The 21,384-nt window shown below is 38.3% G+C and overlaps 3 protein-coding genes across 9 annotated transcripts; 2 read left to right on the top strand and 1 right to left on the bottom strand.

The window, feature by feature from the left end:
- Positions 1-439: 439 nt before the first annotated feature.
- On the bottom strand, positions 440-4,663 carry LOC18596984 (Octicosapeptide/Phox/Bem1p family protein). Of its 4 annotated transcripts, XR_016027202.1 has the most exons (4): positions 3,440-3,824; positions 2,288-3,344; positions 1,038-1,140; positions 440-670 (listed from the first exon to the last, which is right to left on the bottom strand). XR_016027202.1 is itself a non-coding variant. In XM_018123245.2 (3 exons), the coding sequence occupies exons 1-2, from the start codon at positions 3,684-3,686 to the stop codon at positions 2,320-2,322; spliced, it is 1,272 nt and encodes a 423-aa protein (XP_017978734.2). In that variant the 5' UTR covers positions 3,687-3,824; the 3' UTR covers positions 440-670; positions 2,288-2,319. The 4 variants fall into 4 exon arrangements, 3 of the variants coding, with proteins under 3 accessions (XP_017978734.2, XP_088663846.1, XP_088663845.1); XM_018123245.2 differs by lacking the exon at positions 1,038-1,140; XM_088807720.1 differs by lacking the exon at positions 1,038-1,140 and having other exon boundaries at positions 440-666.
- Positions 4,664-7,813: 3,150 nt separating this feature from the next.
- Positions 7,814-10,858, top strand: LOC18596982 (equilibrative nucleotide transporter 3-like). Its single transcript, XM_007025777.3, has 9 exons — positions 7,814-7,970; positions 8,088-8,192; positions 8,409-8,564; positions 8,672-8,815; positions 8,902-9,007; positions 9,342-9,517; positions 9,600-9,760; positions 10,167-10,425; positions 10,530-10,858. The coding sequence occupies exons 1-9, from the start codon at positions 7,929-7,931 to the stop codon at positions 10,641-10,643; spliced, it is 1,263 nt and encodes a 420-aa protein (XP_007025839.3). The 5' UTR covers positions 7,814-7,928; the 3' UTR covers positions 10,644-10,858.
- Positions 10,859-14,828: 3,970 nt separating this feature from the next.
- On the top strand, positions 14,829-21,188 carry B160 (protein). Of its 4 annotated transcripts, none has more exons than XM_018123193.2 (13): positions 14,829-16,132; positions 16,215-16,360; positions 16,729-16,834; positions 16,933-17,065; positions 17,155-17,218; positions 17,311-18,055; positions 18,416-18,745; positions 19,401-19,922; positions 20,006-20,078; positions 20,159-20,244; positions 20,446-20,565; positions 20,649-20,719; positions 20,832-21,188. In XM_018123193.2, exons 1-13 carry the CDS (start codon positions 15,470-15,472, stop codon positions 20,875-20,877), a joined length of 3,105 nt encoding a protein of 1,034 aa, XP_017978682.2. In that variant the 5' UTR covers positions 14,829-15,469; the 3' UTR covers positions 20,878-21,188. The 4 variants fall into 4 exon arrangements, with proteins under 4 accessions (XP_017978682.2, XP_007025830.3, XP_017978681.2 ...); XM_007025768.3 differs by having other exon boundaries at positions 17,308-18,055; positions 20,652-20,719; XM_018123192.2 differs by having other exon boundaries at positions 17,308-18,055.
- Positions 21,189-21,384: the final 196 nt, after the last annotated feature.

Genomic DNA, 21,384 nt, shown 5'->3' with positions numbered 1-21,384 from the left:
TTAGCATTATTATGAATTATTGTTGTTTTTTTATTTTAGTGGAAAAGATTGAGAAAGATATATTATTTCGATGTTATAATAATTAAATTTTAATTAATTTAATATAAAAAAATTTATTTGTTATCAATTGTTTTTAAGTTGGATATTTATCATAATAACAGTGTGGGAAGAGGGAAGGAGAACCAAAGAGCTTTAATCTTTTCCCCACCTTAATTTGTCCCTAGAGAATGTACCATTTGTTGCTCTCTCTCTCTCTTTTTCTCCCCTTTATTTTGTTCTTTGTTTGCTTTCCTAGTGAGTGTCTTCTTCCCAGTGACCCAATGGATTCTCTGGTTGTCATTGATTCAAGAGAAAGCCTAAAAGCCTATACAAATTCATTTCCACCCATTAGGAGACCAATAAACTTTTGCTTTCCCCCTTTTTGGTTCTCCTGTCGACATTTGATTATACACGAATTATTTCCAATCTCTTTACCTTCATCAATTTACAATGATTTCATAATATAAAAATATTTCATAGTATCATCATTCAGAAGGGAAATTGTTGCAGGGCCTTTGAACGGAGGGAGAGAGATTCATGTGAGAGCATGAGTGCATGCATGCACGCCTTCACCCCATGCAGATAGCAGCATCATATGGTCCAAGCGCAATGCAGTCAGGTGGGGCTCTTCCTGAATGCAAAGACAAATCATTATTATATAATATATATTAATTATTTATAATTTTTGTGTTGTCATGGACTCGTCCGCACTTATAGCAGTCGAGATGAGAAAGAATGCCCTGAGATATATAAATATATATATAAATATATATATATATATATATATATATTCAATTTTTTGAATGAAAATACATATATACAATTGCATATTTTTAAATGCGTAAATTGTAGGATGCATGCATCCTATCTTATCTTATCCATTCATCATGGAAATCTCTATGTTCATTTGGAATTAAAAAGTTACTGTACTTGAATGCTATGTTAAACTACAAAGATTAATAAATTACCCTATCATACAGAAAAGCTGATGGGTTTACCTAATTTTCAACGATATCAAAGCAGAGTGAGCTTGATTGGTGGGATCTTACATATACTTTGAGAAGCAAAATTCAGCGACAAGTGAAACAGTATGAACCATTTCTAGCAAAAAAGAAATTCAGTGTAGTTAAGTCCTCCAGAGCTAAAATTAGGAGTACGTTGCGAGCAAAATTTAATGCGAACCCAAAACAATATAGACAGATGGCTTGGCACAATAGTCGACATCAATTAGGACCCCCTTCTGCATGAAACTGTTGAAAATGGACCAACCAGCAATTCAATTTTGCTCCAAATGTTGTTGAGCCTGCTGCCGTTACTCCGCCAACCAATCCATTAGGACCATGGCAGCCCTACCGAATTCAACCTAATCCACCGTTGACACTTAAGAAGCCTGAGAGTTTTCCCATCAACGGTGACAGATGACTGAACAAGGATGGTATTGGACCGCCCTACGCCTGGTCCTCACTCCTCCGGAAGGCTAGGTTTATTTGTATAGAGTTAGTATACTTGTATGTAGTGCAAATTGTTTGGTATTGAAACTAACAAGAAGGGGGCCGGAGTGCCTGCCTACCGGCCCGTCAGCATATTTGGTTAAACTGGTGGGCTTTAACTTGCAAGGATGGTGCCCAATTCCATTCACGTGACTGTCCAATCTAAATCTGACATAAGAGCCCGTCACCCGAACTTGAAAGACCGGCCCAACTTCACTGCCTACCTAGTAATCACGCATCTATCAAGCTTTAGCTTACCATGAGAGATCCAATCTTGCAAGGAAGGCCAACCGCCAACTCTTGATTCATCATCCCTATATCCTTACGTATTCTGTTTCCAACATGCAAAGACTGAATACTTTCATATCTGATATCACCACCTACAGCTATCAATCTAACACCATGGCCAACTCTCGTTCTGACGACTTGCATCAAAAGGGTAAACCTTGACTAGAGAACTTATTCCATAAAACAAGTTGAGCTCGAGATAAGGAGGAGATGTAGGTCTAAAGGAACTTTATACCCCTAGTCTCAGTATATATCTTTGGTCTTGTGGATTCTCAAGTAGATGAACAGCATTGTACAAATTAAGAAAACAATAAAAACATATATAATTTAAGCACACTTTGTGTTTTTCTATACACTTTGATTCAAAACCCCAGTCACAGTTTCAAGCCAAAAACAGGTAATGACAATCCAGTAATCATCACTCTTCAACATCAAAACAAACCATAGTAAAGAAGGATAAACATAATTACCATGCCATTATTGCTATGTAAGTGCCCAACACTTACTGTCCTGATTGGGAGATCCTGCCTGGTGTCGTATCCGAACCACTTCTACCCATTTCCTCCCCACCCGGGACCACCATTCCAGGGTAAACTGGAACCGGACCCGCATTTCTAACTCCATAATATACTTGTTGTTTCACCCCGTCAGGAGCCATTCTTAAAGCTGGGTCATAAGGATCCACGGGAGCTACCGGCCTGTATACTTGACCTACACCAGGAACCGGCTGAGGATACCCAACGGGCATTTGACCCGCTGATATTGGGTACTGCTGGACATACTGTGCCCGAATTTGAAGTGGTTGGACCTGACGGTTTCCGGGTTGAACATGACCCGGAACATAATAAACTGGTATTTGCGGTACGGGAGGAGCAGAGTAATGAGAATCCGCAACATAATGCCACATAGGACTGCCCGAATAACCAGTTGGCTGCGAAACAGGTTGCTCCACAAAACTCTCTGTTTGACTCTGATTTGACTCCAAAACCGGTTCAGGGTTATCGGGTTTAGTTTTTACTGGTGGAAGATCCGGCATAGAAGGTACAATAGGAGCTGATGACGTGGAACAAAAGGGAGAAGATGAAACAACCGGGGCAGGAGAACCCGGGTCCGAAACCGAGACATTCTCATGCACCAGCTGACGTGTCTTGGATTTCAGGTCACGAGGTTGGGCCTCATCGGAATTTTCCAACCCAAATAAATAATCCGGCACTTCAGACACAATCGAGGAAGCCTCGGAACGGCCACGTTCGAGCCCAGAAGCGTTGGGCCCACCGTTAAGCGCGTCGAAGAACCAGTGTTCACGATTAACCGAGCCGTCTAAAAGCGAGCTGATGCTACTGGTTCGTGAGTCATCGCCTTTGGAGAAAAGAAAAAGCCGCAGCCGAGCTAACCTTGGGTTCTGATTCTGTGCTAAGCGATCGTATTCTTCCATCATGTTCTCGAGATCTTCGTCGGTTGTCACTGAAATCAGCGCGTCAAGATCCTCATTAGGAAGCTGATACTTAACACTCACGTTGCCAATTCCTAATTAAAAAAAAAAAGACAAAAAGATGAGAATGACATCCGAAATGATTAAAAAAGGAGAAGCTTTTTCTTCTTTTTGTGACTTATCAGATTGCCTGAGAGTCTGGATAGTTTGGTAAGGAACGCCGAGAAGGAGGTGGAGCGATGGACGGCTACGATGCGTGTATCACCGCCGACGTAACGAAGCTGATTATCATGCGGACGGGGGAGGATATTGCCACCGAAACTGCACATGATCCGTACACGTGCATGGGAATCATGAGGAGCATGGTGTTCGGAGCTTGGGGAGGACGCTAGCGAATCGGTGGTGGAGTCTGGTTCTGAGAGGTGGTGCGACGACATGTTTGTTTGGGCTGGCAGTTACCTATTGCTGTTGAAAACGGTTAAAAAACACAAAGAGAGAGAAAAGAAAAGAAAGACTGAGGAAAATAGAAGGGCTTTTTTCTGTGTTGGATTCTTCGTCAGAATGTCTGCGTCCTAAAATGAATTAAAGGAGGTGGCTGTGAGACATCAGATATGACAGGCGAATCTGGGTCCCTTGATTTGTCTATGACATCCTTATGGTCCCACAAGACGTGACCCACGTAATGTGGATAAAAGAAGGTTTTGGGCCTTCCGGGTGATGTGCTACGTTCCGTGCTTGCCTCGCTATAAAGGGCACCAAATCATGCAGCCAATTTCTTTCACTTTCCTAGTCGGCTGTGGTGGGCCGTGGGATTGGAATGGGATATTATAAGAAAATACTTTCCCGACATTTTCCATTTTGTATTTTGGTTTGCATACAATAAACGGGAAAGTAATTTCCAAAGTTGAAATAAAAAAAAAAAAAGGGTCTAACTTTGAACTTTTCTTTAAGGAACTATATGGACCCACCTTTTACCTGCCCACCTATGTTGGCTTGAGTATACCAAACGATGATGACAAAAAGATTCTCGACCATCAGGCACGGAAAGCTAAATCCCGATCGCCCCCCTGGCTGGTCCCCCAGGTTAGCAAAACAGGGCCGGCTCATATTCAGGGAGAGCAGTAAAATCAACACTTCAAGATTTAAAACAGATACTAAAATCATCACCAAAATCTTTTCCTTTTCCAGCCAAATGCCACAAGCAGATGAGTAAATGACAGAAGAATTAATACCCACCACCTATCAAAGAATAAGAAAGACGAAAAGTTGACTTACCGGTTATAAGTAGAAGGCTGGAGATTGATGGTTCGAATAAATTTGAAGGAAGAAAAGTAAGCGCAGCAGGAGGAGGAGGAGGAGGGTCAGGTCTGGAGTCTTCTTCTTCGGCAGTGGAAGGCGATACTAGAGAAGGAAGATGTTAGGTTCTGGAGGTGGGACATGTACTCCGTGCTAGTGTGGGGGCCATGGTGGTGGGGTCCAGATGTCACTGTCTGGTTTTGCAGCAACGTGGCCACCAGTCGCCTCCCTTTTTGTCCCTCGCTAATGCTATTTTCACTTGACTTTCTTCTAAGGTTACTTAACTGTCCAATCATATCACCTGCTCAATGTTTGCTCGGTGCCCTCCTCATTGGAGGTTAGGTAATTCTTTCACGTGTGAAAATTATCACCTTGTTAATATGGTTAAGGATTTCTCATTAAATATTATACAAATTAAAAAACCATGACATATATATATATATATATATATATATATATATAATTATTCCTCCCAAAGCTCATCATGAAGTCACTTATAAGTGTTTTTTATGGTCATATGAACCAAAAAGTGAACCAAGGAAAAATTACTACAAATTGACAACAAGCACGTTCATAGGCATAAAGATAATTAATTTAGATATTGGCAAGTTGGGGGAGGATCGAAAGGACGTCTACGTTTTATATCAAGCATGGTCGGTGACAAAATACCTCTTCCAGACAAGGACTTCCAATGCACACTGGCCTCTCAACGTTGGAGCAAAAAGTGAAATTATGTATAAAATAAATCGATAATGAACAACTTATTACGACAACTATTGGAGAATGGAAAAGGTCTTTGGGTTTTTTTTTAAGAAAACCGTTACATCAAATATGATTTCATATGAAGTTTATTAGTCTCGGTTTGTATATTATTAATATATAATATCATACATTATCACTTAACTATTTATATTTATATTGTTAGTCTTCATTTGGTCGGTGCCAGAAGCTTTAAGTTTACTTTGGTGTGGGTGTAGAAGGTCTTAGAGGGCTGGCCCAAAAAGCTTATACCCCAGAACTAGTAGCCGAGGACAGACCATCTCTAAGACCCCATAACTCTGCTTGAACACACGAAGCCTTAGGCTGGTCCTGATCATGTTCCCACAATTGTTTTCTAACAAGTCCTCCTGGTCCTGGGTTTTCTAAGGAAGACCCCTCTGAATTAAGCTTGGCCCAACCTGGTTTTGGGGGTATTCACTAGACTTCAATATATTAGTCCTAGGGGTTCTTGGAGATTTCGAGGAAGAACCATCTCTAATTAGGTCTCTTGCAACGTACCGGAAGAAAATTCTTTTCATTTCTGGCCTTCCACAAAAGCTAGCAGCAACAGAGAAACAAGGAATGCCAAGGGATATTATCAATGAAAGAAGAGGAATATTACCCACAATTGATTTTCCAGCCAAGAGAATGGGTCTGATGATATGCTGAAAGATTTTATAAATTGGTTAACACCCAACGATAAACAAAGAGTGCCAGCAAGAAAACAGGCCCTTAAGGTATGTGAAGTATATTCACAGCAAATCTACAAGCAGGACATAAAATCACGAGAGCATTCAACAATAAGGTTAGTAGGTAATCTATCATGAGCAGCCAGGCAAAAGGAAGAGTTTTGGTCTATGAAGTGAACTTGATTTCCAAATCCAGTCGGACTTTCTATTGGACAATGGTGAGAAGAAGACATCAGTTTCTCGATGTATTTATCTTTCAACTCAACATCACCAGAAAAGTGCATCATGCAACCAACTTGCACGAATCATTTTCTAGATAAAATGATTGGGAAACAACCAAGTTTTAGACACCAATAAGTCAACTCTGAAAAAATTGAATGTTATTATCAGTTAGTGCTATTTTTTATTATATATTTATCGATTTAAAATACCATGCACGCCGTGGTTGGACGGGGAATATCAAAAAGTGATGGAAATATCCCCCAAAAGTTTAACCATTTTGTTAGAACAAAATTGTGGCTATTCCATGGGGTGGTTTCCCTCTAATCTGAATCCTCTTGAATATTCAAAGTTCACCAGAAAAAGACATGGAACCATGTAAATCCAAAGATAAAGAATGATCGTTAAGGAAGTATCCTGATATTCGAACGATGAATTTTTCTTGGTTTTGTTTCTCGTTTTCACTTTGTGGCTTCTTCTTGGTCAGGAAACTTTCCCATTTGCTAGAATCTAGATCATGACGAAGTCTGATTCCTGAATAAATGCTACTGAATCAGTGCAGCCGACTCGACTATCGGCCTTTCTAGCTCACCACAAATTAAAGTTAGAGGTCACCAAAGTCATAAAATCTCCAAGCCTTTATCTCTCTCAGTACACATCCCGAGGCTTGTAACCGTTGCCGATCATCCCTGACCCTGGAACTCTCTCTTGAGTTGGAAAAACACAGGCCATAACGTTAACAGCTGCCTTGTTGCTGTCTATTGGGCACTTGCCTCTGCAAGTTCACATCGATTGGGAACTAAAAAGAGAAAATCCTGGCCAATCTTTTGACTTCCTAATCATGTGGATTACCAAATTAGAGTCCTAATAAATAAATATTTTTTCTGTCACTGTCTTGCCGGATTATAAGCCAAATAATCATCGTTAACACATTAACCATTAGTATATTATAGTAACAAATACCTTCTATATTATGATTCAGTTACAAAGTTTGTTTGAACCAAAGATTCTTTTGATATACTTACCTTTTTCTTCTCCATCCACTCGCTGTTCTTTCTCAGCCTTAGTCATCCATCAATCATTATTGCAATATATAAAAATTTCCAGCCACCTTAAAAGGTAAAGAATATTAATACCTTTCCTTTTTTTCAGTTTTCTCTTTTAAAATTCCACAACTTTTATTTCTTGACTACACACCTTGCATTCTACTTTTCACCACTACACACCCATCTCTTCAGAAAAAGAGGGTCAGCTCCTTTTTTTTTTTTTCTGTATTTTTTCATATATATTTCCATTCTTCGATGTGAACTTTGCTGTTTTTTGATTAATATATTTCATATTTAAATATTGATTCTACGTACTCTTCCTTACGTTCAAGTAGTTTTATATTGCATGGACTGTTCATTTGTCTGCTATGTATATATATATATATAGTTTTCATTCAAATTTTTCCAATTGGAAAAACACCCAGTTTCGTTATCACCGCAAAGCAATTCATATCACCCTTAACTTTTTTATGTGCTAGCATTTTCAGGATTGCATTTATTGAATGAGTAGTCAGTTCATTGAGAAAAGGAAACCATCGTGTTGTTATCTGTTTTGACAAAAACCTGCTCTTCAGTCTTTGTTTTTTTATTTATTTATTATATAGCAAAAGCCCTTTGTCATCTTAACATTTCCAGAGTTTTAACTTTGGTATACCGACAGGCAGTAGCCATGATTATTGCTGATGGAGGAGAGTTGCCTGCAAGGCTTGAGGTTTCTGCTTTTCTGGTTTTTGTTTTTTCATTCTTAGTATCAGGGGAGGGTGAAATACCTTGCTCTTGATTTAATTACATGTGATATTCACTCAGTTTTTCTGTGGAAATTAATCAGGGAAAATTTAGTGCCATGGTGATTTGTTGGATTCTTGGACTTGGATCTCTTGTCGCTTGGAATAGCATGCTGACAATAGGGGACTACTATTACAACTTGTTCCCGGTATCTAAGCTTACTCTTACACTACACCCTGTTTCATGTTCAAGCTAGAAATAACTGATCCTGGCTTTGAGGACAAACATTTGTTCCTCCATTCCTCTTGAGTCACCAGTCTAACAATTGAATTAATGGCACTGTCATAGTAATCTCAACAGAATCTCATGAAAAATGGGGTTCTAAGATCAGTTAGTCTGATGATGTTTTCCTTTGCATTTGAAGACCTACCATCCTTCACGGGTGCTTACCCTTGTTTATCAACCATTTGCACTTGGAACAATGGCGATACTGGCATACAACGAATCAAGGATTGATACTAGACAGCGGAACTTAGTTGGATACTTGCTTTTCTTTGCAAGTACTTTCATGCTCATAGTGGTAACTGCTCCTATATTTTGTACCTTGTGCTTGATTTTTCCATTTACTTGATTCTCCCACTCCTAGTTCAGAATAACCTCCATTTCGCCATCACTTTTTTTCACTAGTTGGATTTAGCCACATCAGGAAGAGGAGGAGTTGGACCTTTTATTGGTATATGTGCATTTGTTGGTGGTTTTGGAATTGCAGATGCCCATGTTCAAGGCGGAATGGTTGGAGATCTATCTTTCATGCTCCCTGAATTTATCCAGGTCAATTTTCTGGCAACTTCTCACTATTATCCTGTACTCTTCAGCATTTAACTTAATTCTTACTACTAATTGCTTCTATGATCCAGTCTTTCCTTGCTGGTTTGGCTGCATCTGGGGCCTTGACCTCTGCTTTGAGGCTAATCACAAAAGCAGCCTTTGAAAAGTCTAACGATGGTCTTCGCAAAGGGACAAGTATGTTGCTTTTCTTTTACTACTATTAGACACACTTTCTATTGGGAGTGGACTTCTCCATTTCTGCATTTCTGCAGTTCGGGTACCTCATAAAGTCCAGTCTTTTGTTGCAAAAACAAAAAATTTGGATTTGGAATAGGAAGAACTTGGCTTAAACTTTTTATATGTGTAATGGACTAACAAACAAGCATCATATTGGTGTCATTCATTGTCACCTGTCCTGCATAAACTTACAAAGACATCCCTAAAATGAGCAGTCTTCTGTTGCTAAACTGTAAACCAAAATCAAGGATTTTCAGTTTTTATTGAAAATTATTTCTTTTCTTTTCTGCAGTGTTGTTTCTAGGAATTTCTACATTCTTTGAGTTACTCTGTGTCCTGCTGTATGCATTTTTCTTCCCCAAGCTGCCGATAGTGAAGTACTTCCGTTCAAAGGCAGCCTCAGAAGGATCAAAAACTGTTAAAGCTGATCTTGCAGCAGCTGGCATCCAAACGAAAGAAGACCAAGGAGTACTGCAACCTTCTTCTAAGTAATGTTTGTAGAACTGTTTTTGACATTCCATAAACTAATAGATTTTTGGCATTTCCACAGGATGAAGACAATGCTAAACAGACTGATAGGCTGAGCAACAAACAATTATTCTTTCAGAATATAGATTACGCACTCGACCTTTTTCTTATTTACGTGTTGACATTGTCGATTTTCCCTGGGTTCTTATATGAAAACACTGGTGAACACAAGTTGGGTACATGGTAAGTATTCATTCGTTGACTAGAATAAGTAAGTAGAGATTGGATAGTTTTGGTGTTTTGTCTTATTTTTATAGTACTTGAACATTGGTCTGCTATGGGTCCGACTAGTTTTGCACACAATCAGTTTCTATATCTTTAGCTTTGCTTTTTGGATAAATGTAACAATGACCCATTGAACTGAGTGTCTACCACATGATTCTCATTAATTTTAAAGTTTTTACCTAACTAGCAGTACTTATAGATGAGTTTGCAATTTTATGTACTGGGATTTTGGTCCAAGTTATTAAACACTTGTACGTATATATGCCCTTAAATGCAACTTAGGGACTAAACTTCCTATAGTATTGGTCCTCCCAGGAAATTGCTAAGTAAACTGTAGATAAATTCCTTATGATTGTTGTTTCAGGTATCCTCTTGTGCTGATAGCATCTTACAATTTGTGGGATCTGATATCAAGATATCTTCCCTTAGTGAAATTCCTGATGATAGAGTCCAGGAAGGGCCTTACGATTGCGATACTTTCTCGTTTCTTACTGATCCCTGCTTTCTACTTCACCGCCAATTACGGTGACCAGGGATGGATGATACTACTTGTATCCTTCCTGGGATTAACAAATGGTCACCTTACAGTCTGTGTCCTTACTGCAGCACCTAAAGGTTACAAGGTTAGTAATTTTACCTTTTCTTTGGATGGAGTTTGCTACAAGTTTTAGTGTTCTTAGTAATATATGATAAAAAAATTTCATTTTTTTCTTTTCCTTTTTTGCAGGGACCTGAGCAAAATGCTCTAGGTAATTTACTAGTGCTCTGTTTATTAGCTGGCATATTTGCAGGGGTTGCTTTGGATTGGCTGTGGCTCATTGGTAAAAAGAATGCCTTTTGAAGATCCAAGTCCGTCTTGTTCTATGATGAAGCAAGTAGCTCTTTCCTCAGTGCAAAAATGCTCAAGCTTTGACAAGGGATGAAAGTTTAGAATATCTGTACTTTGTGAAAATTGTTGGGCTAAAAAGTCCAATCTTTGTGTACCCTTTGTTTCATACCCAAAGTGACCAACAAACTCACGCTTTCTTATGCTTAAACCGCATTGAGTTGACTATATATTTGCTGTCTGGCCTGTCGTTGATGGAATGGTCCAAACTCTGTTGTAGCAAAATGAATAAAATTAACTACTAATCTCTTTCCTGGTTGAGACTCTTTCTCTTTCCAGGGGCAGAGATCAGAAACACAACCCATTGAATTAACTTGATCACCTGGTAAAGTTTGAGAGCATTTCAAACCACTTGGATTTTGTTTTCTATAATATCTTTTCACCATCAGGATACTAGGAGAGTAAATGAGGACTCAGACAGGCTTGCAGTACTCTCTAAGCAATGAAATTTATTGCGAGTCAACTAAATTAAGTAAAGCCCTTCCACACCATCCTTTTGTAATTTAACCGCAATTCAATTGGAAAGTACCCCTGACCTATCGGTTAATCAGGTTTTTCTTTGGATAGGATAAGACAGTTAAATTTTACAGTTACAGTTTGATGGTAGCCATTTTGTGCCAGCATTTTGAATCCTTTCTTCTCATGCAAGCAGTCAAGCAGGCAGGGTTTTCTTAAGAATCCAATAAATAGATGCTTGAGAGTTCTTAAAGGAATCTCGCTGGCCATTTTGATCCTTATGAATATCAAAATGTTGCTTCTTGCTCTCAAATTGTGAATGTTCCTTGCTTTATCTCCACTCCAAAAACTTCTATATTCCAATGCCAAAGGCAAGGAAATGAACTTCTATGACTTTTGGTTCTTTTCTTTATCTTTCTGGATTAGTCCTCTTCAAAGGTTTATCCTGGTTTTTGCCTGTCAAAATTTTGCTTCCTATCATGGTTTCAACCCATACTTGTTTCTCTTTCACTTTCATTTTCCTGGGGATTTTTGTAACACTGTTCTGCTCTCATTTTTAACGTTAAACTGAATTGTTTTTAGCCATTAATCTCGTACATTCTTCCCTTGTTAATATTGATCTTCCATGTTCAGAACTTCAACAGATAGTTTAACTAGCTTTTAAGAAGGGAATGTTAGAAACATGATGTTGGCCTTCAGCAACATCTTTAGATGCCAAAGACTGATACAGAACCCAGTTCAATTGTTGATTAGGAACTGGCACAAAGAAGCTATTCCAGTGTCATGGGAAAAACCTGAAATCGGATGGACTAAATTAAACTTTGATGGATCTTGCAAAGGTAGAGGAGGAAAAGCTAGCATTGGTGGGGTGTTCAGGAACCACAAGGCTGAATTCCTACTTGGTTATGCCGAATCCATAGGACGAAGCACTAGCACTATTGCAGAACTAGCTGCACTGCGAAGAGGCCTTGAGTTGGTGCTGGAAAATGGTTGGACTGATGTATGGCTTGAAGGCGATGCCAAGACATTGGTCGATGTCATTGTCCAGAGGAGGCAGGTTAAATGTGCAGAATTACAAAGACATGTTAGTCATATAAACCTGATCATACCGGAGCTTAACAATTGTATTGTCACTCATATCTATAGGGAAGGCAACAGAGCTGCTGATAAACTGGCTCAAATTGGACATCAGCTGAAGAAACCTCAAATTTGGTGGCATATTCCTCCAAATGAAGTTCTACCTATAGTGCATGAAGACGCGGAGGGTAAGATCATTCTTCGCAGAAGATAAGCTGATTTTAGGTATATACTGTAAATGTGTACATGTAATTATTCTTTTGATTCTTCTTCCAGGCTGCTATTTAACTTCTTCTTGTGTAATATACTTAATCTAGGCATATTCATCTCCTCTTCTAAATACTGTACATGTAATCAAGGAACCCTTGTACATTTTGCATTATTTACAAAAATGGCAGGATTTTCAATTAAAATCCAAGTCAATAAATTACTGTTGATTCCCTGCAAAATCAAAAGCCGGTGTTAACATCATCACTTCTAATAAATATAGGCTTCTCTTCTTTATGGAAGGTGAAATTAAAGCTGGTCAATGGAAGTCTGTTATCAATAGAAAATTATCAAAGTTCTACCATTTGACCTACCAATCAAGTGGCCCCTACCTGGAGCCTGAAGGTTTGTGATGAAGAATTTCTGACTAATCCGACACAGTTTTGCATTCTATATACAAAAAAATTTTGGTAAACCAGTTGGACGTTGGGGTTAAGTGTAGTACAAGATTTCAGTACAAGAAACTAGTACAACCTGAAGTCGCTTAATAGAAGTAAACTTCATTCAGACCCCCAGAGAGATGGGAAATCAAATATATTGGCCAACATGTAGAGGGGAGAGGCTGTTGTCCAATTTAGAAAGTAGTATGGTAGTACAAATCAAATTCAAGTTACATGTACTGCAACTTTGCAGATGAGCATGTCCTGCAATACCCACACACACACACATATATACATATATATATATATATATATATATATATATTTATAAATAGTTCCAGGATGCTTGGATCTGTTGCAGCTGAAGCAAACATATGGGGATTCCCAGATGGAAGACACATCATTGAGTGCAGCGTTGATGAATTCTTTCACTTTTTGCCAACTCTATCTCAGATGAATTCGCCAGCGCTGCACTCAATCATGTGTTTTGCTCTTTCTGGAAACGAAGGCCATCAAGATTCAAGAGAATATTAATGTTACAGGTTTTTCTTTTCTCTCTTCCTTAGTTATCCTTCTTCAGCCTTTTTCTCCTGTGGTTTGGAAATTAATGTCTTAGGAATGGTAAGCCAAGCTGATATCAGTATAGTTATTAGCAATTCTTCTGTTCTTGGTTGAAAATCGAAAAATCCATTTCTTTTTCCATGGTTAGCTTTCCGTTCTCAGGATCTGAATGGTCAAAAAAGTTTATTCAAACGATGTACTGCACCATTTCAATAGCTTAATTGAAATACCAATGGTAATTCATCACATTTGACTAATCGAAATTGGGAAACTCTGGTAAATCTCTAAACAGCAGGAACACCATTTCATAGTCATAGACTCGGTAGCATAGACCAGCACCATTTCCAGGTTAACAAATCCTGGTTTCTTCTCTTGCTGTTCACAGATGCCAACTGCAAATCTAGTCAGATGGTGACAACCCAAATACCAATAATTCGTGTTAAAAGCAGCATCCAACATTGGAACCAGAGATAAATGGGCCCTCGAGTGCTACAAAGTCATTTCTCTTTGGTCTATTGAGTATCTCGAGAAACGGATAAGTTTTTCAGGGTTCCACAATATTGGCATATATATTGCACTACTTTTACTTTTATGTCACCATGATATCTAGTTGTCCCTGTGGACTGTCCAAAAGCAAATCATGATCAAATTCATGAAAATAGCACCATAGTAGCAAGTGAAGAGGATTGGAATAATGCTGCAAAATTTAGACTAGATTCAGATAAATAGCAGAACTGACATGACTCGCATGTTATAGGCAGTTCCACATCAATTTGTCTGGCCTCTTAATTTAAACCTTAGAAACAGATCGACTATGGTAAACTTGTAATGTTGTCCCTCCGTGATCTTCCACCATTTTTGCCTACTAAATAGATGGGCGGTTTTTGCTTAATCCCCTGCTACAGAATGCGATTGGTGGTATAAATCGAATGAACACAAGGACTTCTCTGAATAGGTGATTGATCACTGTTTGAACAAGACTTAACAGCAAATGGTTTTGCCTTCTGTCATTACAGTAGAACTATTTCTCTAGCTTCATCGCTGTAATAAATTTGTGCATTAAAATCTGTCAGTTTACTTGTAACAACAGCTGATATTCATATTGTAGATGCTTATCAATGTAAAAGATATGTTACTGTCTGCTGCCAAAAAAATTTAAACTAGTATCTAATCAGGCAATGTCAGAAATGGCTCTGCCCTGGCATGATCATTACCAGAATTCTTTCCTGTCTGTAAATGCTCTCTTATGATCATTATTCCAGTATTATCATAAGCAATACAGTGATCCATGTAAAACCTCCCCGAAGCAAAATCTGCACCAGCATTCCTCTAAAAAACCTGAAATTATTCATATCAGCAAAATTTTTGGATCAAAATGCGTATGCAATTCAACAGGTGATTGCAATTGGCAATTGCCATTCAAGTAAAGTGATCAAAGCTGTCATCTGACTAGCTGGTGCACACTCAAACTTGATAAACATTGAATTGCTGATAAATCCCAGCATCGGGCTAAGGTTTTCAACCCACCAACCAGAAGCAAAATTCACACCAAAAAAGAAATAAAAAAGAAAAAGAAAATCGCATGAAAAAGTTAAAGAGACGTTTCTGTCAATAGCATTTGCGATAAATATGTCTCTTAACGCTTAGTAGTCAAAACTCAAAAAATTTGCATATTCTCGAGAAAAAACCTACTAAAAAGCCTAAAAATGGAAACACCCAAAGAGTCTCCTTAATTGTCTCGAACTGTCAGGCTCTCTCGATCAAAGCTTCCTCTCTGTGCACCATTTGGAAAGTTTCCAAGATCAAACTGGACTCCATCTTTGCATAAAATTACCATATCAGCCACTTTCCCTTCACTCTCTCACTCTACTACTACTCCCAATAAACCCCTACTCCTAACTCTTCTTGCCCTTCCAAACAAACCGCTCTCTGCTCTTCCAACTCTACCCCCAAACCCTCTCCCCTGTTTTCTCGAGAATACCATTAATTTTTTCTGGGAAAAATTAAAAATTTTTCCTGGGAAATCTGCGGAACAGAAGAATGGAGGAAGAAGAAGGGGCTCTACCGGACCATCTCCGGTGCAAACGAACCGACGGGAGACAATGGCGGTGCAGGCGACGAGTAACGGAGGGGAAAAAGCTATGCGAGCTTCACCATATTCAGGGCCGTCACCGACAAAAGAAACAGAAGGTACCGGAATCCCTCAAAATGCAAAGGAACAAGAGAAAAAAGAAGGCTTTCGAGAAGAACAAGCTTGAAATTAGGGCAAAGTTACTGAAATTAGCGAAGCCAATGAAGCGAAAGCGCGTGATCGGAGGGGAATCTGAGGCGTTAGACGAAGCCGTTCGGAAGATGAAACTTAAAAGAGGAGATTTGCCGTTGGAGCTTATAAGAATGGTTTTGAAAAGGGAAATTGAGAAGAAGAAAAGGAAAGAAAGTGATTGTAGTGACTTTGATGATGAAGAAGAAGAAGAAAAAGGTGATTTGATGAGAGAATTGCCAAATGGACTAATGGCTATTTCTTCTTCAAGTCCACATTTTGATAATGCAGGTTCTTGTTCCGGTTCTGGTTCGGGTTCGGGTTCTGTTTCAGGTTCTTGTTTTAATGTTAAAGTAGGAGAAACTGAAACTAATACTGTTGCCATTACCAGAAGGCGATTTCGGTCTAAGAACATTGAACCATTACCTGTTGGTACATTGCAGGTATTATTTGGTTTTAGTTTTTGTGTTTTTTGATATGTTTGTTTTTTTTTTTTTTGTAAATAATGTATTATTTTTTATGAAGGTTGTGCCGTATAAGAAGGATATGGTGAATTTGAGGAGAGGTAGAAGAATAAGGTGCCATTGGTGTAGAAAGGGTGGTGTTCGTAGTTTGATCAAGTGTTCCAGTTGTAGACAGCAGTTCTTTTGCTTGGATTGCATAAAAGAACAGTGCGTGATCTTCTTCTCTGGTTTTGGTTTTGTTTGATTTGTGATTGTAAAGTAGTTATATGTCTGCTTATGGACAAAGAAATCAAATTTTATATTACATGGATATGAATAGTACATCAAAATGTAATGAATTTAAGGCATAGATACCTGTTTTAGCCCCTCTGGAAGTGATTCACCTAGTTTCTCAATTGTTTGTAGGGACCTTCCCTAAACATCGTTTTGGAGAATACTTTCCCATTCTAGCTTGAAACGCATTCAAAACATATATAGTCTTTGTCTCATCTCTATTGTTTGAATGTAATTTTTAATATTCGATTTGTCTCGTCTCTATTGTTTGATAAACTCTCTTGGCGTTCAATTGCATATAGGTATTTTGTTATGCAAGAAGAAGTTAAGATAGCTTGTCCAGTATGCCGTGGAACTTGTGGCTGCAAGGCCTGCTCAGTGAGTCAACATAGAGACACTGAAAGTAAGGTCTGATGATATCTGAAACACCTCAAATTTGACATGCTGCAAGCTTTTCTCCTTGCTGAGATCTGATGCTTTGCCTTATGCAAAAAAACATTTTTCAGGAGTTTTTAAGGGACAAAAACAAAGTGGACAAGGTGTTACATTTTCATTATTTGATCTGCATGCTTCTTCCTGTTCTGAAGCAAATAAACCAAGACCAGAGTGTTGAGATTGAAGTGGAGGCAAAAGTAAAAGGTAATGACAATGATTCTTCTTCAAATTTTCATTTAAGCATTCTATATTTATCAATGGAAGAGGTTGTAATGTTTTCTTGTGTGTCATAGGCAAAAAACTCTCTGATATTCAAGTCCAACCAGCTGAATTTGGTGGCAATAAGCAATATTGTTGGTATGCTCCCGGCTGCTTAAAATGTATTTGATAAAATATATGTAATTTGTTTTTTGTTCTGTTTGGTGATGACATTACTTCTGGAGCAGCAGTAACTGCAAGACTTTCATACTGGATTTCCACAGAAGCTGCTCAAAGTGTTCATATAATCTCTGCTTAAGCTGTTGTCGGGATAACTTTCAAGGGAGTTTAGTTGGAAGTATCAAAGAAATTAACTGCAAATGCCCAAATAGAAGGAAAACTTGTGTGCCTGGCATTCGCCTTTCACATAAGAAATCTGTAAGAACCTCTAAGAAAAATTATGACAGTAGATATTTTGATTCTTCTGCATCATTGCCTAGTCGCAAAGCTCCTGATGGTAATGTTCCTATATCATGCCCACCCACAGAGTTTGGTGGTTGTGGTGATGGCCTTCTTGATCTGAGGTGTATTTTGCCGCTAAGGTGGTTCAAAGAGCTGGAAATAAGTGCTGAAGAAATAGTTGGCAGCTATGAATTGCCAGAAGCTTTCAATACTTTATCATGCTGCTCGCTATGTCCTGGAACAGATTATGAAGCTAAAGGGGTGAAGCAGTTGCAAGAGGCTGCTAGGAGAAAAATTTCAAATGACAACTTCCTATTTGACCCCACTATAATGAACATTCATGCTGATAACCTGGAGCACTTCCAGAAGCATTGGGGTAAAGGCCATCCTGTAATAGTTCGAAATGTGCTTCGGGATACATCAGATTTGAGTTGGAATCCGGTATTCTTGTTTTGCACATATCTTAAGAATAGTTTTGCCAAATCTGAGAATGAGGAACTAACTAAAGCTACAGGTTGCTTGGACTGGTTTGAGGTTAGCTTTTTAAATTACTTCACATGCCATATCACAATATACATTTTTTGGAGTTATAGGTAGATAAAATTGCTCCTCTTTGGTTCATTACTCCATCTCTCTCGCTCTGAGCATATGCACACACAGATATGCCCCACAATCCAAACATGGGCATTCATGAATGTGCATTTAGACTTCCACGTGCATCTCCTTGATTCTTGGCATGCCTGCAGGTCATGAGGTTTCTGGCTTGTCATTCATTATTTTCACTTCTTTTTTCTGTGAGAGTTGGTATTTTTCCTTTTTGCATTCTGTTTCACTGCCTTCTAGGATCTTAATCTAAAGTAAGTTATAAAAAATTTACCTTTTATATGATGGCAGGTTGAAATTGGTATTAAGCAGTTATTTTTGGGGTCATTGAGGGGTCTGGCGCAATCTAATTCGTGTGATGAGAAGATGAAACTGAAGGGCTGGCTTTCTTCTCATTTATTTCAAGAACAATTCCCAGATCATTATACTGAAATCATTCGAGCTTTACCACTTCCAGAATATATGGATCCTAGAAGTGGTCTTTTAAACATCGCTGCAAGGTTGCCAGAAGAAATCACAAAGCCTGATCTAGGCCCATGTATCTCTATCTCGTATTGCAGTGGTGAGGAACTTGTACAGGCCAATTCAGTGACAAAATTATGTTACGACTTATGTGATGTGGTATGTCTAGTTCTATCCTTACCTTGTCTCATGATCAATTTATCCCATCTTTTAAACCTTTGGCTGATGCACATTTTATTCAAGTTATCTCCCCTTGAATGTAAATTGCCCTTTCTCAATGATAATTGCCAGTGAACAGTTTTTGTATGTTGTGCGCATTGATGAAACAAACAACTCAGTTAAGTGCACATATCGTAGTGGAAAATAAGTTTCTGACTCAGTTTTAATCTTGCATATTGACGTGTCATAATCTCTTACACATGTTTCATGCTATGCACTTCTTCTTCATATTTTAAGATATGATTATATCAGGGTGTGGTGTGTCTTATCCTTGTTCTTATGACTTTCCACCTTTACAAAATGTTTGTTTGTGTACAGATCCTACTATCCCCAGAAGGATAGTTTTGTAAGGTGAATCAGCAAGAAATTATATGAAGTTTTCAACAATTGGTGTTATTATAGAGTTTACTGAGAATATGAGTTGATGTTATTAAAAAGTAAAATATGATGCTTCCTAAAGCACAACCTTAAATCTATACCTATTGTTGTGAAACCTTTTCATACATGCACTTATCATCCTTATTGAAAACATCATGGAGATTTAAGTAATATTTGCCATTTATTCTTTCTTTCCTTTTCTCTCTTTCTATCCCAGGTTAATATTTTGGCACATGCTACAGATGCTCCTGTATCCATGAAGCAGCTTAATAAAATAAGAAAGTTAATGAAAAAGAAAAAATTTCAAGACCAAAGGGAGGTTGCTAAGACGACTCTTGATCGAAAGGCGGCTAATAAAGTGAAGGAAAAATCTGCACCACATGATGAAAACATGGAAGAAGTAGGATTGAATGATATGCTCAGTAAAGAAATGCATGCTCATGAGAGAGTACCAAAAGTATCCCACTTACCTTCTGCTGTGCACGAAGCACAGGATTTAGGTTTCAAAGATAGAAACGCATACCATGATAAGGGAGATAGCTCTGACTCTGATTCTGATTCTGATTGTAATTCAAATTCTGAAGCTGCACTACTTCCATGCCATACCATTCACGGCTCAGAAGCCAAGTCTTGTGGTGCTGAATGGGATGTCTTCCGCAGGCAGGATGTTCCAAAGCTTATGGAGTACCTTAGAAAGTATTCAAATGAGTTTGGTAACACACGTGGTTTTCAAAAGCATGTAAGATGAGACCCAAGACTTGACAATGTACTAGCAGAATGGACATAATGCTGATTTTTTTTTTTTTTGCACTCTTGCTGCAGGTGGTTCATCCAATCCTTGATCAGAATTTCTTTCTTGACACAAGTCACAAAACAAGGCTGAAGGAGGAGTATGGTGAGTTTGCTAAGTTTGGTTTATCTCTTGTCACAGTTGAGGATAATGTTACTGAAATATCCATCTCATATTGCTTCTAGAAATTGAACCTTGGACTTTTGAGCAACATGTTGGAGAAGCTGTTATAATTCCAGCTGGCTGTCCATACCAGATTAGGAATGTTAAGGTAATGTATACTACTGATATCTTTGGTCTTGAATTCTTGATATAGAATTTACTGTCATGAATGAATTTATGTGCAAAAATTCGAAAAATATTATACTTGATCTATATGCTTCTTCATTTGTTTCATTTTTGTGATGAATTTATACCAATTTATATGGCTATAAAGATTCTATTTTTTTCCTTGACATGTCACAACCTGGAGTCCTGCGTTAATGTGGTTTTGGACTTTGTTTCACCGGAAAATGTGACTGAGTGTATCCAGTTGATTGATGAACTTCGTCTGCTTCCGGAAAATCATAAAGCCCAAGCAGAGAAGTTTGAGGTAAACTTTGTAAAAACTTTACTCCAGTTAACAGTGTTCATTTTCTGTATTAATGCAACTGTGATTCTGGTTTGCTCTTAAAGCAGGTTAAGAAGATGGCCTTGTATAGGACTAGTGCAGCAATAAAAGAAATTCGTGAGCTTACATGTGCAGAGTAAGTTCCTTGTGGAATATTAAAGTCTCTGTCTGTCCATCTTTGTCTCGCTGTTAGCATGATATTTATTAAACTCCACTAAAATTACAGTAAATCTCATTCTTGAGTGTAGGTCCAGTGCTGAGTTCAGTGAGTACTTGAAGACTGAAGAACAATGACAGGTAATATAAGGGGTTCTCAAGTTGGTGGCTCTTGCTGCTGGTATCGTCTGCTCTAGGGTCTTTTCTTATTTAGAAGCATTGTTCCTAGCAAATAGCGTGCATTGCATGCAGAAATTTTGATGCAATTGTCCATTCTCTCTCCCCCTCCGATATTGAAGTCAAGAATTGGAACTAGGCCACTTTGCTGCAACTGACTTTGTAAATGTGTAATATTGATCAATCATGTACTTAATACAGCCAAGCCAGGATCAAACATTATTCATTGTATTATACCTTCTCTTCAATACAACAACAGCTAATTTCTCCAATGATGCAATCACTCATCTTTGTCAATCCGATACACCCTTTTTTCTGGAGCAATTATTCGTTCAGAAAGGAAACTGGAAATCCGTTACTCTTCCACTGAGTGGTTCCTGTACTTGGTTACATTATTTTAGATTGTTCAATTAGGAAATTTTCCTTCTTCAATAATTCACTCCTTTCTGTGCATTGGTAGAACAGAAA

Source organism: Theobroma cacao, chromosome 6 (genome assembly GCF_053813885.1).
Source record: "Theobroma cacao isolate CCN51 chromosome 6, ASM5381388v1, whole genome shotgun sequence".
NCBI lineage: Eukaryota > Viridiplantae > Streptophyta > Magnoliopsida > Malvales > Malvaceae > Theobroma > Theobroma cacao.
Note: the sequence above shows the minus strand (reverse complement) of the source record. Positions and strands in the feature narration are given on the sequence as shown.

Bases quoted from the DNA above. Each gene is read 5' to 3' on its own strand.
- LOC18596984 (XM_088807719.1), bottom strand. From the start codon at position 3,686: ATGTCGTCGCACCACCTCTCAGAACCAGACTCCACCACCGATTCGCTA. The intron at 3,345-3,439 runs GCAATCTGATAA...TTTTTTAATTAG, and splicing joins CAAACTATCCAGACTCTCAG to GAATTGGCAACGTGAGTGTT.
- B160 (XM_018123192.2), top strand. From the start codon at position 15,470: ATGGAGGAAGAAGAAGGGGCTCTACCGGACCATCTCCGGTGCAAACGA. The intron at 17,219-17,307 runs GTATGCTCCCGG...CTTCTGGAGCAG, and splicing joins GGCAATAAGCAATATTGTTG to CAGTAACTGCAAGACTTTCA. The intron at 19,923-20,005 runs GTAAGATGAGAC...CTCTTGCTGCAG, and splicing joins CACGTGGTTTTCAAAAGCAT to GTGGTTCATCCAATCCTTGA.
- LOC18596982 (XM_007025777.3), top strand. From the start codon at position 7,929: ATGATTATTGCTGATGGAGGAGAGTTGCCTGCAAGGCTTGAG. The intron at 8,193-8,408 runs GTATCTAAGCTT...TTGCATTTGAAG, and splicing joins ACTATTACAACTTGTTCCCG to ACCTACCATCCTTCACGGGT. The intron at 8,565-8,671 runs GTAACTGCTCCT...TTTTTTCACTAG, and splicing joins GTACTTTCATGCTCATAGTG to TTGGATTTAGCCACATCAGG.